This window comes from Spermophilus citellus, assembly GCF_964194105.1.
Source record: "Spermophilus citellus genome assembly, chromosome: 13".
NCBI lineage: Eukaryota > Metazoa > Chordata > Mammalia > Rodentia > Sciuridae > Spermophilus > Spermophilus citellus.
Window position 1 is genome coordinate 93,533,345 of NC_138193.1, and position 19,253 is coordinate 93,552,597.

A 19,253-nucleotide genomic window follows, 5' to 3' on the forward strand; every position below is an offset into this window, starting at 1 on the left:
CAACGACCAGCAGAGGGACAGCCATGTCATAGCGGGAGAGAAGAGCAAACTCTTGTTCTGCTCCCCCAACACCTGGATGGATCAGGCTGTTGCAAAGGGGGCTGAGAAGATGCTGGGGTGGGAGTAGCTAAAGAAGCCACCTCAGGAAAGCCACTTAGGGCTTTGTAGCTGGTGACAGCAATTTGTATGGCAGAAATACATATCTCTGTGTTCAGTTACTAATTACTGAAAGAAGGTGTGGTCGTGGGCCAAAACATCTGCTTCTGATGGGTGACAGCAAGCTGCGTGAGGGACAGAGCTCAAGCTGTGAAAAGGTACAAAGAAACTGAAGGGAAGAGTAAAAAACCCAAGAGTCAGGGGGCTCATACATGGATGATGTCAGTGCTGTCCTCAGGTAATGGTGGCCAAGAGGAAATGAGACTTCTTAGCCTGATGAGAAGGGGTCCCCAGAGCCTCCATCAGCAGCCCTGTGCTGTGACATGAGGGATTGCCTCCATTGGCAGGGGCAGGCACTACCTAGACATCTAACTGGAGCAGACCAAATGGGCTGACCCAAAGCAAGAAGGATTGTCTGCACTCAGGAGCGCAGACCTTCTAAAAGAGCAATGGACTGAGCTGGTGCCTCCAAAATGGCTGTGGTCATCCCAGGATGTGTGGCATAATACAGTGAGGTACTGTTGACATTGCTTCTTGTACTCATTACTTATTATAAAATAACAAAGTGTACTAATATTGAACATCAGGCTGAAAGGAGTATGCAGTGTGCTCAAAAGACTTTACAATGGAGGAAAACAAATAATAAAGTCTCTTGAAATAGATGATGTGGTTGATCCCAAAGAATTCAGTGGCATATGATTTGACTCAACATGGGGTTCCAGCCCCTGGCCCACCCCAAATTAATATATCACAGCCATCCACAGAGCCAGGTAGCTGCAGAGGAGGTCTAAAGTGCCCTAGTAGCTTTGCTCAGTTCAGTAAAAGGCTGTAAGGTCCACACCGGACACCAGTCCCAGGTACCTAGTGTCTGAACTCTTTTCTTGCCTAAAAATCTGCATTTCAATTCCTTCTTCTTTCCAGGCTTATTTTCTGATCTCTAATGTGGAAAAAGTTGTGCCTTGTCCCTTCCTCCAAGAATCGATGTTCATTTTCACCTTTGTGCAAATGCCAGGGAAGGAGGAGATTCCCAACTTTTATTTGTCCCAGCCCTCCCCACCCCCAACCACACACACACAACCCTCATGTCCCCTTCCCATGCAATGATTCTGGAAACAGGAGACACCTCATTGACCAGGCTCCACTTGTGCAAACACCAGACAGCCAGTCTGGCCCTGAGACCCACGCTCTGGGACACTTCCATTTCTCAGGATGGAGAGCAACCCAGCACGTCCTAGCTATTCCTCTAAGCAGCTCTTTAACTCTTCATTCCACTCTGCCTGGCTGTGTGAAAAGGGAATAAGAGCACCCTTGTGCCTCTCACCCAGGGTGGCTATAAGAGTCAGATGAGAGGAGTGTGTATGTAGACATATGTGTTCCATCAGGTGGGAGCGAGTGTGCTGAGCTGAGGGTCTCATGGCTAATCCAGGGAAATAGCATTCTGAACCGAGGATCCCTCTTTGTCTTGAAATCTTCTGATTCACATAGTAAGGATGTGGGCCCTCAAGAAACTGCTCTATCTCAACTGTGTCTGGGATCCCTCTCAGCTCTGAAGCTTGGGACCCCGAGTGTGGCTCTGAATGTCTGATTGAATCCTTCCCGTCCCATCCCCTGTGGATTGCATCTCAGGTTGCATTTTGTTTCCATGCAAAGCTGGAAGCTATGGATTGGGAGTTAGGCAGGTTTAGGTTGGAGTCTCAGCTCTATTCCTTACTCAGCCTTCTTAGAACAAGAAATTCACTTCCTGGAAACTCAGTTTTCTCATCTGTACAATGGAGGCAATGATTTTTACATCTTATAGGTAGGATTAATTCTCATAATAGGATCAAGTGAGATAACTGTGAAGAATTCCTTTGCAATGTCTAAAACAGTGTCCAAGGATTGATGGGCATTATGGTAATTAAGATCTAATATCATGCAATAATTATTACCATCACTGTTTGGATAATACTAACCAGCATGTTTCCAAAGCCAGAGACAGACCCCTTGCAGAACATAGACCCCTTCTACGGCTTTCAGATCCACCCATAGCAGCACCTGCCACACAGTCCTCACTCTGCAACCATGAAGAACCTGAGATCATGTTCACTAGCTGCCATATTCAGAGGCCAGTAGCCTTCTGGAGCAAAGGCTCAGAGCTGATTTGAAAAACACTTTTCCCCAGCACTGCTAGGGAAGGACCAGGGCCTTGTGCACCCTAGGCAAGCACCCTGCTACTGAGCTGCACCCCCAGTCCTCAGAGCCATTTTGAATGGAGTGTCTGAAACTGCTCCAAGCCATTTGCAGAACTTTGAAACCACTCTGGAGCTCACATGAGGCAGGTACCCATGTGTCATTCTCCCTCTTCCCAGCTTTGTGTCACAGTTCATTCTTGAGTCCTAGACCCTTTAAAGAGATTGGAGGCTGGGAAGGAGAAGGGGGCTTCTGTTCTCCCACTCAGCTCCATGTGAAATGTGCCAAACAGCTAGACACCAGCTTCCATACCCTGTCATCAAAAGAGGAGGGTTTTACAACCTCATCTCAGGAGCCAGTTTTTATTTTTGGAGGTTTCTACTGGTTTCTTTTTAACTAAGTTAAAAAGGTTCACCAGTGACCATGGTGACATTTATAAACAGTAGGTATCCAGGCAGCCCTTCCTTAAGACAATTTGCAGACATGTCTTGGGAGTCAGGTTAAAGAAGATGGCCTATTCCTCTTTTGTAGGGGACCATTCCCCAAACCCTTATCAACTAAATGTATCACTGAGGGACTGAACCAGCCAAAACCCAGAAGCCTGCCATTTTCTGAAAATCACAGCTTCCAGTTTATAGGGCCAAGGACACTGTCAAAGGATTCTGAGTGTTGAGGGTTTTCTTACTGTAAATATTCAAAGTCAGAAGGGATTCATAAGAAGAGAAGACTGGCCTGAGCCTGGGGATTCCCGCGCAGCCCAGCCCCAGTGTAGATCTCCTGGCTCCTTCCTGTGCCTCTGTTTTTGGTGCAGGCTCAGAATCCCTTAAAAGTTTTGTGATTTTGAGCTGGCCCTCTAAAGTCACATGAAACTTGGCAGTGGTAGTTCCAGTCTCAAGGCCTTTCAAGGGGTTCTGTTGGCCGTGTTTTGGAAGGCTCCAGCTTGGCTGACACATTAGAAGCCTGAAGTCCAAACTCCATTAGTTTCTTCAAGCCTGACACAGAGGTGTGAACACTACCCTGGATGAATCTAAGGGGCCCCTAGTTCCTGGCTCTTAGCAAGCGCTTCCTCCTGTCCTTCTACAGAAGTGCCTTCCAGAAGGTAATGGAGATATTATTCATCAGGGAAGCAGAGGTAAATGCAGAGGAAAATGTCCCATGCAGTTTCTGGGCCTCAGGGAAATGGGGCTGCTTTGTGAGAAATGAGTGGTTTTCAACAGCCTGCCCGTCCGTGGGCCCATCATCACACAAGATGACGCCATTCACCCCCGGACTGTAAAAAATGTCTTACAGTTTGTTTCTGCAGTTAGTGGGGATGATTTTGAACTCCCCACCTGGATTAGCTGATGACAGCTACCACAGTGATGACCATAAACTGGTGGACCAAGCAACAGAACTTCATTCTCTCACAGTTCTAGAGACTAGAAGTTCAAGATCAAGGTGTCCGCTGGGCTGGTTCCTCCTGGGGACTGGGAGGAGAATTTGTTCCAGGCCTGTGTCCTCGCTTCTGGTAGTTTTCTGGCAGTCTCTGACGTCCCCTGCTTAGAGATCTATGCCCCCAAACTCTGCCTTCATCTGCACATGGTCTACTCCCTACGTGCACACCTGCCTCTGTATCTAGATTCCCCCTTTCTATGAGAACAGTCACTGCACTGGACCCACCTAATGACCTCATTGTAACTCAATTACCCTTATAGAGCTCTATTTCCAAATAAGATTACACTCTGAAGGAATAACGGTTAAGACTTCAGCATCTCCCTCTCTCTTTTTTTTTTTTTTTTGTGGGGTAGATATGGTGACATAGTTCAACAAATGACACCTCCTTTCCCATCCACACTACTAAGACCAACGGAGTCCAGCCAATAATAGCAAATGCTGCCTCCCTCAAAGAGCTTTTCTAAAACCTCAGGCAGGATTAAGTACCTTTCACCCTTGTTCTAAATTACCTTGTTCTAAATTACCTGATCCAACCTGGGAGTTGTGACACCAAGTTGAGCCTGGAGCCACAAAGAAGCTGAGTAGATAAAAGCGGAAAATGGACTTTGGGTGCAGAAAGCACCAGAGGCAATGAAAGAGCCCTGGGATGTGCAGGAAGCCAGAGGCAGGGCCTGAGGACACTGGAGAGCCCTGGTCACATTGGGCTTTAAAGAGATTATTCCAGACACAGGTTGTAAAATGGAACCCTCCTGTGGTTGCAGAGTGGAAATTGATGTGTCCACGGGGCTCAGTCGTTCTTTGCCATGTGAGAGGATAAAACATGACCATTACTGAGACTCATGCTCATCTTAACATCTGTCAACCCTGCCATGATATTATCATCCACAATACTGGCTGCAATATGGTATCGGTGCTATGTAGCAGAGCTTGGGAGCTCCTCTACATCAAGGGGCTCAGAACTCTATCCATCAAAGCCTCTGGAAGTTACCTCCCCCTTCCCGGATGGCCACCCCAGAAAAGAGGCAGAGAAGGTGCAATGGGTGATCATCTTGGGTGGGCACAAGTCTGTGGGTTCTTCTTATCCCACCTCACCAGTCCCCTCCAAGCTTTTATGGCTGACAACTTCTCCCAGCCCCAGAATTTGCATATGGGACCATTGTTTATGACCAGGGCCACCCTGTGATGCAGTTTCAGCCCAGTGACTTGACTTGGCCAGAGATTTATGACTGAATCGGAGGCTCTAAACTTGGGCATCTACATTTTGCTTGGCTCTGAATCCTGTGTTCTATTCCAAACAATCAATACATTAGTGCATTAAATGGCATTTAGGCTGCCTCTCTGGGGACCAGGATGAGCTGCTGGGAATCCTTTGAGCAAGGGCAGGGAGAACTGCTCCAAGGCTGGGAAATCCTGGAAATGGAGCTCTAAGGTGAGCATCTGGGCTGGATGCCCAACCCCAGCCCCACTCAGAACACAGGGCTCCAGCAGAAGGGAGACAGGATGGAAGGGGAGATCCGACAGAAACAGCTGCGTACCAACTTCCAATGTTGTCTTTATCCTTCTTCATGGGAGTGACATGTTTAAACTAAGCTAAAAGAAACTGAAACACTGATTTGACTTTTTTAAAAAAGATTATATTAGAAAAGAACAGATGGTGCTGAATAGTTACTGGAAGGAAAAAAGAGTTAGAAAACCAAATTCCAGGTTCCCACTGGCCACTGGTGGGTAATATGCCCACACCTCCTTATAGAAGGAATTAGAAAGGCAAAAACGGATCCTCTGGGACTCTAATCAGAAAAGCCACCAACTACCCTGCCAGAAAGATTGTCTGACAAGTTTGTGGAGTAGGAAATCTGCTGGGGTCCCCTCGCTTTTCTGTAATTCTTCATGGTTTCTGAAACACCAGCACCAAACAAACTTTCACATTCTTTGCCCAGAATCCAGCCAGTCCACCCTGCAGCTCCCTTGGGACAGATATTGAGCAGATGCCAGCATGGGACTTGATCCAAAATCCAGAGAGAGGAATTTCAGGATTCTCAGGGTCGCTACTCTTGATCTGAAGCTTTCTGTTACTTGTTTTTTTTTGTTTGTTTGTTTGTTTGGTTTTTGTTTTTTGCCTGAATAATCAGTGTTTCTTCCCTTTAAAAGAAGAAAAAATGCTAGTTAGTTCTCTATGGATCACTTTATATATCCAGAGCAAAGAAGAATCCCTCTTAGACAATAAGATTGGGATCAATAGGTGCTTGAGAATCAACTTACATCCTGAAACATTTTATTTTAACCTGCAACTTTGAAATGTAAGCTAACCCCCCAATTTTGATGCAAGGACAAGACCTTTGCTACCAGGTCAGTCATCTATTCATTAGAGGTCAGGGTTGTCATTAACATAAATCACATTCCTGACTCCTCATCCTTGATGTTCAGTGGCAGTTTCTTTAAAATAAAAATAAAGTTAAAATACTTTTAAAGTGTTCTAGAGGTTTTCTAGATTTTTTTCAGCACATAATTTACTTTTACTAAAAACAGGACATAATCTTTTCTCTTTTTAACATATTTTTATTGGTGCATTACAGCTGTACATAATGATGGGATTTACAGATTCATACATGCACACACTACACAATATAACAACCTAATTTGACCAATATCACTCCCCCTCCCTCCTTGCTTCCCTCCTCTCTGCCCCTTTCCTCTACTGATCTGCCTTTGATTTTCATGATATCCACCCTCCCCCACCTTTCTTTTCCTTTTTCCTCTCTGGCGTCTGCATAGGAGAAAAAACAGCTGACCCTTGGCCTTTGACCTTCTGAGTTTGGCTTATTTCACTTAAACATAATGGTCTCTAGTTCCATCCATTTTCCTGCAGATGACATAATTTCATTTATCTTTATGGCTGAATAAAACTCCATTGTGTATATCTACCACATTTTCTTTCTCCATTCCTGCGTTGATGGATACCTAGGCTGGTTCCACAGTCTGACTCCTATGGATTGTGCTGTTACAAACATGGGTTTATGCATGTATCACTGTAATAAGATCCTTTAACTCTTCAGGATAAATACTAAGGAGAGGTATGGCTGGATCACACGGTGGTTCCCACCTTTTGAGAAATCTTCATTCTGATTTCCAGGTGGTTGTACTAATTGACAATCCCACCAACAGTGTAAAAGTGTTTCTTTTTCTTTACATCCTCTCCAGTTTATAGTATTATTTGTATTCTTGATGACTGCCAGGCTTTCTGGATTTTTTAGAATTTTTTTTTCCCTGATCTTTTTGTTGCCCCATTCACACCTAATTCAACAGCAATTATTTGTAGCTGCCTTTTCAAAGTGTGTGAAATTTTCTCCTGCCTATTGCATCAATTTAATGAGTACAATTGCCATAAACAGAGTAGTGAATAAGCACAACTGATTCTCAATGGACACATAACGTGAGTGTTGGGAGTCTCCTCTAGCGTGCAGGGGTACTAAAGAAAAACACTCAGTCACCTTGAATGTTCACGGGGAATGGAGGTCTCACTGAATGTAAAACATACAGTTTGTGCTAATTCAACAAGGCGATGGGTCACATGGAGACCAGTTAAGAACACTTTGACTATAATTTTTCCCTACAACTATAGCTATGAAGTTTGGGCACAGAGAGGGTTGGGTTCAGTAGCTGGCCTGAGGTCCCACAGCCAATAAAAGGCAGAATTGAAATTACAAAGCAGGCCGGCTGACTCCTGAACTTCTGTTGTTAATCATTATATTTCTCTTAATGGAAGGAAGGAAAAAGGGAGGGAGAAAAAGAAGGAAGGGAGGGAGGGAGAAAAAGAAGGAAGGGAGGGAGGGAGAATGGAGGAACAAAAGAGCTAAAGAGAGGCCAAGAAAAAAGCCCCAAACTCTAATTTTTCCTTTGTTCCAAAGCATGAGAGAGGAATTAAGGAAACAGTTTAGGACATCTTCTCAGTCTCTATTCCAGGAAACCCAGGCCACCTTCCAGGATCTATTACCCAGACATCTCTGATGAATTATACTGCTTTTCAGTTGCCAATGTTAAGGCTCAACCAGTCACCCTGTGGCTCCAGGGTCCCATCCTACCTTGGCCTCTGTACCTCTTGCCCCCTTCTGAAGAACCTGGGGCCCACCCTCAGCCTGGGAGAAGCTCTTCATCTTGGGCCAATGGGAACCAGACCCTGACTCAACCTGAAGTCTTGTTCCCATCCAGATCTGATCCTCTCTAGAGGTTCTAGGATACCGCATCAGGCAAGCGGATAGCAAAGCCAAGGGTACTAGGATAAAAGACCCCTCGCCGTGTGTCACACATTGTTATTACAGAAAATTAACAAGCAACAAAGGGCCTCACACCAAAATTTGCATTGATCTGGCTTTTTCCCCCCTGCTATTTCCCATAAAAATGCTTTAAATGCAGGCTGATTTAATGAACACGATAAAAATTGTGCTGAATGGTTTATATTTGCTGCAGAATTACTACAAAGTATATTTTAAGGAAAACTTGAAAGTTATGTGTGTTTTTCCTGTAGGATAAGATTAGGGGAAGAGGGGCAACTGGCTTTTTTTTTTTTTTTTTTTTTTTTTTTTGCTCCCTGTATGACTCTGGATGAGCTCCCACAGGCTCAGTTCCTTATTTCTAACAAATCTTCACACTTATCCAGACCCTGTCAAGAGAGAGTCTTAGAAAAGACGCATGAAGAGGAATGTCAACAGTGCAGCCTGAGCCATGACAGGGTCATGCTTCATAATAATCATTGTCGTCACGTGGGTGGAGCTCTTTGTGACAGGGACTTGGCTGGTTGTCTTATTTATGTGGCTTCTGTCATCCTCCACCTAACTCATGATGTTGGCTGCCCCAGCTGGAGGGTTCATCACCACCTAACTGACGTAGCTGTCATGACGAGTATAGAACACAAGGATGGCCATGTCTTCTAGCTTCAGGGCCCCAGCCAAGTTCACCTGTGCCAGAAATTGCAGCAAAGCCTCAGGAAGACAGATTCTAACCTTAAGGAATTTAGAAGGGCAGAGTAAGGTGGTCTGCAGAAAGATTATGGAGTCATACTAACCTGCTTTGGAAACTCATCTCTACACAGAGAATAATGATGGTGCTGTTATCATTGCTGTTGCTGCTGTAGATCATGTTCTTATGGACTTGGTCCAAGCCTGACCTGAATTGGTAGAGAACATCTATGCATGAGATGGGAACTCTTCTAGTTGAGAATTCAGGTCCTCCAGGTCTCAATTACTATTATTTTCTGGTTCCCTCTGATTAGGTCTTAGGAAATGGTGGGGGAGGGCATTAGCCATGTGATGAACTATGTAGTCACATGGACCACCTCCTTCCCACAAACCCACAATTCCCCGTTCTTAGATTCCCCCTCATGGGGAAGGCATCACCCTTACTTGAATTGAGGACATTCTTACTTGAATGATTGGCATGAACTTTCAGATAAACTCAATTCCACTACCACATGAGTTTTGGCCAAGCATGTCAGAATGTTGCCTGAAGTAATAGAAACCTGTTCATGCACTTGTCTTTTCATTCAACAGATAACTTTTTGAGCATTGACAATATTTAAGATGCTGGAGACTTGATGATGTGCAATCCATCCCCCGGGGAATTAAGAAGGCAGGGAAGTAAGACACAACGGTCATGCAGAGACCAATGAAAAATATTCACTCTCACCAGACACGAACTCCTGTTCTCTGATCATACACTGAATATGTCACTTCTGCTCATGTACTCATGCCTGTCCCTTTCTGCATTGCTCTTTTCTAAATCCCTGTCTTCCACCTTTTACAACCTATCCTCAAGATCACCTGTCCTGGTCAACCAGTCCGAGACATCACTTTGCCCTCTGTGCCTCAGTAGCCCTTAGTGCCTGCCTCAGTGAGCCCTTAGTGCTCACTCAGCCCTGATATACTGCCATTTGTGTAAATTTCAGTACATAGTTTTATTTTTTTTCTCACCAGTTTGTAACTTCCTTGAGTACAAACTAAACCCTAAACCCAAGTGTCCCCAGAGAACCTAATACTCTATCTAGTGTGCAACGTGAGAAATGGAGTCTGACTCAAATTCTAACTGACAGATAGTGTACAAAGCATCTTTCCACATGCTGAGAAGACACAGGAGGTTGCAAAGGCAAAGAAAATGATTTGATCCTAAGTGAAATAGAGGCCCTTGGAGGATTCAGGGAAGAATGTCAATCTGCTCTCATAGTCAAATACTAACATGTCTTCTTGTAGGAGTGTTCCCACATAAGTTCTCAGGGTTCTTTTTATCCTATGAAGATCCATGTAAGTTTTTATTGTTGTTGTTTAAACAAAAGTGTCAACTGCTATTCAGAAATTGCAAATGGCTTTCCCACTCTCTTTTACCTACACTCTTTTCCCTTCCTGAATCTCATAAAAGAGTTGAGCTATAGATACTAGCATTTTTTCATGGACCAGAGTGGTTCCATGAAGAAGGTGGCAGTCTTCTATAAGCCCCCTTATTGAGGCCCTACTGTGTGCTTAGATCTGCTCTAATTACTTTGTAGGCATCCTTCTCACTGAGCCCCATCCCCATTCAAAAAGCTCGGTGTTTTCACCTCCATCTTTAAGGCAAGGAAACTGAAACTCAGAAGTTAAATCACTTCCCCAGTAGCTTAACTAGCTGAGAATGGAGTCCAGGCCCTGCCTCACTGCACTACAACAGCCAAAGCATCTCAGAAGGCCCTCCAGTGAGTGGCTTGCAGTGGGCCAGGGCCTCTTAGGTGGGCAGCTTGATGTCATTATTATGCCCTCTGGGATATTGCACAGCAGGAAAGTAAAACACATCTTCGGTCTTGTCAATGGCCACCCATGCCCTCACGTGCCATCACAGAATGTCCCTTTATATCTGGGCTTAAAATAACTTGCTTCACCCTCCCAAGTCACAGCTGCCAAACCTTCAATCACGTCAGCAGCTCTCCTCGTGGCAGACGTGCCAGTTTCCCTTAAACCAATGGAAACTAACCTGGGAGGAAACAATGGGAGCCTTAGAGATTCTTTTATTTCATGACGGCTTCTTGGGAGTTTTTGGTGGATTGTCTGACAGTATGTGCCACCATCTGGCTGGAGTGTCTACCCTCAAAACCAGACTGGTGATCCCTCCAGTCACATTAAATAGACACCTTCCTCTCTATTTCTAGGGTACAAAATGCAATTGAGTACAGGGGCTGGATTGGCCCATAAGTTGCATTTTTCTCTTGTTCTTGCAATCCAGGAGCAGTGCTGTGCTTTATTTTAACCTTAGGTCTGCAGGTAACCCAATGTGTGGTCAAGTCTCCACTTCCCCCAAGAAGGTTGGGACTGAGCATCTTTGCATGAGTAGATCTGTGATTTCACGACTCATGGCTCTTCTCCCACCTCTGTGAGATATTATTTGTTAATTGCAGCTTCTAGGACTTCCATCAAATATTTTATCACTCGAACTCTTGTAATCTGATGGAGAAATATGGACATGAGATCGATAAGGGCCCTTGGAGAACACTTACTTCAATGTCCACATTTTACTATTGAAGAAACTAAAATTCAAGGAGGTGCAGGGATTTGTCCAAAGGCAAGCAAATCCAGAAGCAGAATCCAGGACTCAGTTCCCACTTTAGTGGCCTTTCTATATACTACTTCTAGGCTCTCAGTCAGAAATAGACCTTGATATTCATAAACCAACTCCTTTCTGCCTTTTTATTGGACTTTAATTTATTCATTGTGATGTAATCACTCGGCAAAAGTGGGTGGTCAGTTTTTTCCTTAGAAAATTCAAGTTGAACATGCTTTCTCTGCTTGAGAATACCATTGATCCAAAAACATCCAAAATTTCAGGCATTTGGAGAAAAGTGCCTTATTCAGAACCATCAGGCAAATGAGGGGCAGAGCAGGCAGAACTGGAACTGGAGAGCTCCAGAGAGACATGCAAAAGATAATGGATTGTGACAGGCTTTCCATACAGTCCTTCTGGCTTCCTAAGGCCTGGGTGGACACCCCACACTGTCAGATTGATGGATAGAAACACCAGTGCTAAGAGGGTCACAAATCCCCAGCACATGGATACAGTTGCACTGTTTCTGGGAGGCTTCAGGTCAGAACATAACCTCCCCAACCTCCCCCCATGCAAGCATAAGCGGAGTTGCCACCAGCCAAAGCAAGGACAGCCAGACCCTAATGAACCGGTTTCAAGACCACTGGGATATAAGCAAAGAAAATGGAGGCAGGCAGAGGAAAGAGCTTGGATTTGTTTTTCACTGGGTTTTGGCTGTCTCTTAAACAAATCTGACCCTAGGTGTTAGTATGCCCTCTTCCAGTCCCAGCTTCCCTGGATATAAAATACATGTTTGGCAACTGCTCTGAAAGTTATTAAAGTTGCAGCAGTAAACTATGGGAGGCCAGAGAATTTCAGAAAAAGTTATTGCATCGGTAACTCAGAAACTAATTCCTAAAACTCCTGACACATTTATCCAGAGGGCTAGTGCCAAGATAGAAATGGAAATCATTGTCAAGGGCCATTGTGTACCTGGAATTAAAATCCATCATTCCTCAGAACAGCGAGCTATGATTTGGGCAGAATATGAATGCTCATGCCTTTCCCTACCATCCTTCCTTGAAAATAGGGTCCTTTATGTTTCAGAAGAACAAGAAAAGTTCTGCTTTTGTTTGTTTTTCCTTAAGAACCCTTCCTTTACATTTTCTTTTCAAATATTTCTTTCCTTGACAGTCCCACATTTAAACCAAAAGGCCTCCTTTTCCTTATTCAATTGCACTGGTTTTATTTTGGATAGAAATCCTGCTGGGTACAGTAACCGAGAACAAACTTTACAGCAGCAATAACCCCTTCTACAGTATCTATTGTGGGGAAACTTAATACACTTTTATTAAATGGCTGAGGAATTGACTCCAGCGATCTGAATTAACTACAGAAGAGCAGAGGAGGAGCAGAAATACCTCCTTCATTCAAGATACCTTCTACATGCCCAGCAACTTTCAGGGGCCAGAAACAGGGAGCACCCCTTTGAGAAGTCATTGATTGCCCCAGGCAACACCTGTATCAGCAACAGCTAGCCAAATCAGCAACGATCCCATGGGACCCAGTGTTAGAAAGCAAATGTGGAAATGGGTCCCTGGATTCACCATGGGTGGAGTGGCAGGAAGCTTCAGTTATAAATAGGCATACACTTTGACTCAGATTCTAGGACTTTGTCCCAAGGCAGAGCTTAGATAAAATCACATGGTTACCTTTAGCAGGATCATGACGGAAACCAGAAGCAATGCACAAGTTGTTAAAATGCAGCCAATGAGAAGAAAATAGAACCTCGATTTGCTGCCTCATGACATACTATTGAGCAGGCAAGTGCAATCACAGAGAGCATATGCAGTATGGTCTCGTTTATATAAAATGAGAGCTGGCAGGTTGCCCACTGAGGTAGTGACTTTGGCTACTGCTAGGCAATGAGGTTCTGGGTGACTTTTCTATTTTACAACTTTTCTCAATTGTTGAGTTTTTATTTATTTTTATAATAAGCATCACTTTATATTTGGGGAGAGGGATTTAAAAGTTTTTTAAATGAAAAGCTAAGGGTAAGAAAATATGGAATGTTGTGATGATTTCAAGGGTGTACACCTAAGTCAAACCCATTGACTTATACACTTTAACTCATCAAATTATACTTTTAGTACATTCAATTTATTAAATGTCAGTTATACATTTGTAAAGTTTTTTTTCTTGAGGAAAGAAAATAGCCCAGATAATTTCCATTCTCACTCAAAATTGTGTGTATATATATATATGTGTATATATATATACACACATACATACACACACACATATACATACATATATATATATATATACACATACACACATGCATATATATATGTTTGTGTATATATATGTATATATCAATGTTGAAAAGTAAATTTGATGTTCCAATCAGTGACAGGAGCCATTCCAAGAGGTTAATAGCATGAGCAAGGTGTAAAAGTGTTCGTTTAGCTTATTCTCTGTTCTCTGACTGTCAGTGTCCTTGATTATAGATGGATGCAGAGCTCACCATTTGACCTGCTTCTATCTTCTTCTGATTGCACTTTTTTGCAAAGTCCATGTCAATCTTAGGTGCCTTTTACTCCAAAATACATGCTTGGGTGCACTTTAATTTTCCCACAGTAAATAAATAGCTCTTGCTGGCTTCCCATAAGTAACAACATAGCAGACCTGAAGGTTCTGAGACTCTGGTATCAGATAAAGTGCCAAAAACTAAGTTTATTTCCAGAAAGAATGATCCATAGACTGATAAATGTTTTGAAGACTTTGCCTCAACTCTGCTGCCAGCTCCTTTCCCCTAGCTACTGAAATATTCCAAATATCTGAAATTGCCTTAAAAATAATATGACAAAAGAAATGCCATGGCTAAAGTGGGTTTGAAAATTGTGTCTCTGAGTTAGCCAGACAAGAAGGAAGTAAATGTTTACACGCTGCTGTCAGGGTCATCATCCCCAGAACTATGTGGGCATCCAGCTCTTGGTGCCTGTAAAGAATGTAAACCCTGAAGTCACTGCATGACCCTCTCTGCAGGTGAGGCTGCTCCTCATCACTGTTTTTCTGTGCTTTCTTCCTTTGCTTTCCAATGGAACCAGCTGGACCGTGCTGCAGGGAAGAATTGGGCGCCCAGAGAACCCATTCCGAGTGGCCCTGGAATACATCTCAAGTGGAAACCGAAGTCTGTCTGCAGTGGACTTCTTCGCCCTGAAGAATTGCAGCGAAGGTATTTGAACTCAGCTTGCTCCACTCATTGAGAGCCTGTTGTCATGTGTGTCAATGACCTGCAACGGTGCTTAGCTGGGAAGGTGCACACTTATACATCGAAGGCTATGGTGCTTAGGAGCTGATTCTAAATATTACGCAGTGCACCATAGACCCAACAATCAATTTTCAAAGATGCAGAATAAAATGATAACTACTTAATATAAAGCTGCATCAAATAGAATCTGGTGTTTGCTAGGTAACATAGTAGCTTAACTTCCCTGGCTGCCAAATGTTTACAATTATTTATATTTGATCACAGAACATTTTAAATGGATGCCAGGCAATAGAATGGTGTAGTGAGCCCCCAAGAACTCTCAATGCAACTTCAACTGTTATCAAGATTCCTCCATTTTTGCTTCACCTTTATCTCTACATACTCTGCACCTTCCCCATAACTTAATGCTTAGTTTGCTTTTTCTTTTCTCTGAGGTTAAATTTGCAACTAAATATTATAATGATTTTACTGAAGCTATTATTGAGGGACCACATGGGAAATGGTTATATGTGAAATCTTTAGCTTATTTTGTAAAAGCCATTAGGATAGGGTCCACTCTTGCCATTTAAATCCTTTTATACAAGTCCCACATTGTGAATTTATTTCAGGATCTATTAGCGAGAGAAGGTAATTTGTTGGGGCTTTTTTTTCTCTCTCCTTTTTTCCTTTGTTGCCAGGAAACTCTGAACTAAATGCAATGCACCATCACAGTAATTATATCTGTGTAATTACACAGACATAGGTTTTTGATAAGCTTTTCCCCTTTCCTCTGAGAGTTTTTGATCTTCTGTTCCTATTTTCAATATCATGTTTTATATGTAACTTTATTAAACTTTGCCTCAACTCTGTTTTCTAAGTGGGATGACGTGGATCATCAATAGATATATGAGGATGGTTTTCCTTGATTTCTCAGAAGACCCAGTCATAATTATAAGCATCCTTTATTCCCCGATATCAAGGGTAGCTAAGCTTGAGTTCCACCAACTTCAGGAAGAGACCTTTAATCATTGCTGTTCTGTAATTCCTGCCTCTGCCCAGAGGTTGACTGAAGGGCACTTTAGCCTGTGCCATGAAACCTGGGGTCTGAGGGGCCAAAGAATGAAGGGCAGACAGGAAGGAAATCCAGGGTACTCTCAGACCTAAATTCCCAATTTTGACTATTTCTAAACAATCCTAAAGGCCCAGGACACAGAGAAGCACTCTGTTGCCTGTGGAAGCCTGGATTTGAACCTGGTGCTTCTTGGAGGTGGGGTGGGTTAGAGACACCCTTAGTTCAGGAGCCCCAGTGACCACCTTGCTCCTTACACTGTTGTAGCTTCTCATTCATTGCAGGTCTCACAAGATCTTTCACAAATGAATTTTATTGTTGTTCTTTTATTTTAATCAGAACGGAGTTGTGTGTGGGGAGAAGAAAAATCACCACAAAATGATAGATTACACTTTAGTTCAAGTTGAAATTGTGGTTGCCCTATAATATGAGGCACTGTAGAGAAACTGTGGTTTGGGAGCTAGCCAGGAGTTTGGAAGTCTGTTTCTGCACTCGTGGACTTAGGGATTTGCGAATGTCTCTGGAATTCATCAAGCTGCATAGATATTGAGGGTCTATGTACCTTCCAAAAGAAGCCATCTGTTGAAATGGAACAAGTTAACAGGAATGTGATAGAGAAAAGGTATCCAGTTTCTAAAACTGGCTTATCTCATTTGAGCAACATCAGGAGAAGAAACTAAGAGACCGTAAATATCTAGATATTAGGCCCAGCACAAATGCTGCAAAGATTTCCTGCCCTGCAAAAATTCCTTGCACATTCAAATTATGAATTTCGTCAGATGTACAATTTTTTTTTGGTTCCAGGGGTTGAACCCAGGGGCATTCAACCACTGAGCCTCATCCCCAGCCCTTTTTTGTATTTTATTTAGAAACAGGATCTCACTGAGTTGCTTAGGGTTCTCACTAAGTTGATGAAGCTGGTTTTGAACATGAGATCCTCCTGCCTCAGCCTCCCGAGCTGCTGGGATTACAGGTGTACCCCACCACATCCAGATTCTTTTATACAGATGTCTCTCCCTTACTTTGCAGCTCCCTCTCACCTACAAATTCCATCCCCTAGAGCTTGTGTAGCATTTGCAGAGAGTCTGTTACAGGGCTTTAGAGACCTGTTCCTGGTCTGCTTCTCTACCCTGATAAAACCAATGGAGTTGACCTCTTTAAGCTTTCTCTAATGATCCAGAAAATTGCTGCTTGCAGACACCCTCTTAAAGGAGGGAGAATAGAAGACAAATCTGCCTCTGTTTCCCCAGGGAAGGCACTTGGCCAGGTTGTCCTGGTCTACCTATTACCCGGGACCCAGGTCCAGAGGCTCCAGATCCAAGGAGAGATGATCCTCATGAGGAAGTGGTTGTTCTCTACACTCCTCCTCTCACTAAGAACACAGCCATCAAGGGGCATGAAGATATTTGTGTGGGTGTGTGAGAAAGAGAGCAGAGAAGAACAAAGTGATCCCAGAGGTTCCTTAGAACTTCTTATTCTTCTGTCATAGTAGGACAAATTCAACTAGTGTAGACAAGTTGTTATCCTAGGAATTAGCCTAAAACTACACCCACATATATTTTTTAAAATATATATTTTTAGTTGTAGGTGGACACAATACCTTTATTTATTTATTTCTCTGTTTGTTAATTAATTAATTTATTTAATGTGGTGCCAAGGATCGAACCCAGTGCCTCACGCACGCTAGGTGAGTGCTCTATCTATCACTGAGCCACAAACCCAGCCCCATATACCCACATATTTAAAGGGAAGAAATTTTTTGGTGAGGTTTAATGGGAAAGTCATATTTGAGGTCTGTGATACAGGCTAGTGTATTTTCTGGGGGTCACTGTTTTGGTTAAGTTATGACAAAGGGAGAGAAAGGGGAAAAAGTAGCTAGCATCTTCCAGGGGCAAACAAAGCTGATGACATGCTAGTCAGAGTTGTAGATGTTTCTAGTCTATTTTCTGATGGAAACTTGGTCCCTTGGTGATAAGGCACAGACAACATATGAAGGGAAGTACAACTATAGATCTTCATGACTCTTCTTTGGCCCACATGAAAAGAGATGCCATTTTAGTTAATCTGGAGAAGGCTTACAGGAGACACTGGAAGACTCTCCCTGCAGAGGTGACAATATCTATCCATAGGTATCACCAGGACAGTGGCCATGCCTATTTTCTCTTTAAATCTTTACATGACTCACATTCTGTTGAGAATGTGGGCTGATAGCAACCACCACTAACCTTGATGGAGCACTCCTAAAGTGTCAATCCTTTTACATGTGTTATCTCATGCAGGCTTAAACCATAATGCTGTAACAGAGGGACAAATCTCCTCCTTTTATAGATGGGGAAACTGAGCTCACAGGTCATTCAGTTGGTGAAAAGTAAGGCCAAACTGAACCCTAAGTGAATCTGACCACAAAGCCATTGTTTCCGTCCACTCTCCTCTACCATCTTGGTTGATGTGCAGAGGCTGGGGTTTTATTCATTACTGGAAACCTCAGAATCATCTTTGTTCCCCATCTTCCTCCACTTCCTTGGCTATAACCTTGAGCCCTAAGCTTGCTGCTGCCTCGTGTTCTATTGCCGAGTGCCACTGCTGCAGACTCTTACATTTGCCCTTCTGACTCTGTTTTCTTAGCCATGCACCTTGATCTTCTTATGTTCTTCATATATGTTACCTTAGCCTTCGGCTGGTCTAAAACTGTTACCATTTCTTCCCATCTTGCCAGACAGACCTCTTCAGTATTGCATTTCCTTGTGGCACACACGTGTGACTTTTATTCCCTCCCACATAAATATAGGGGCTATACTGGGACACCTCCCTCGATTTCTGGGGCCAGGAAATATTTGCAGCTACTGTAATTCTGCTTGGAAAACATTGCTGTCTGCATCTAAATTTAGTAGCTGCTTTACAATCATTTCCCAATTAGTCATTTTGGGATCCCAACTTGAGGTTCAGGACCCTGTCCTATATTTCTTTTATTTCTTGAGGGAACAGTTAACGCAGTAGTAAACAATAGGAAATGTCACATAAATACTTCTTGACAGATTGGTTAATCAATCAATTAATAAATGTTGCTTCTGTTTTATGGCCTTGGGCTATTGCCCTATTACTGTGAAGAGAAATTGCTTGGGATGGGTTTTTCCCCTGAAAAGCCAGTGAAAGAGCAGTTTATATGTTTGACACAGCCGAGAGGGATATCAGCCCCCTGATATACCCAGGTCTGGGCTTTCAGGGAGCCCTTAGTCCATTCACAAAAACCTTTCTTGAGCAGACAACCCAGGGCAATAAGATAGCAGCATACTCATTAGACCTCTGAGCTTCAGCGATGTCTACAAAAAAATCACAGGTCAGAATGGGCAGGACAAGTTTCTCAAAAAGGATTTGAAAAGGACCAGAGTGCCTCTGAGAAGCTCATAAAAAGGAACATGACTGCAGCCACCTAGCACTTCCGCACACCAAGTCCTTTTCTACGTGTATTTTTTATATTAACCCAGTTAACCCTTTCAACAATACCATTGGGTACATATCATTATTATCATCACTCCAGTTATATGGCTAGGGAAACTGAGGCACAGAGAAGTAAGTTGTTCCCCCAAAGTCCCGCAGCTGATATTGGAATGCAGGGGGATCTAGCTCCAGAATCCATGC

At 43.3% G+C, this 19,253-nt stretch overlaps 1 protein-coding gene across 1 annotated transcript in view; it reads left to right on the forward strand.

Annotated features, from left to right (window-relative positions):
- ALK (ALK receptor tyrosine kinase) overlaps positions 1-19,253 on the forward strand; it is a 671,348-nt gene that overhangs the window by 483,414 nt on the left and 168,681 nt on the right. Inside the window, exon 5 of the mRNA XM_081265286.1 lies at positions 14,403-14,530. Coding sequence (XP_081121412.1) covers positions 14,403-14,530 — 128 coding nt within the window. The remainder of the gene's footprint in view (positions 1-14,402; positions 14,531-19,253) is intronic.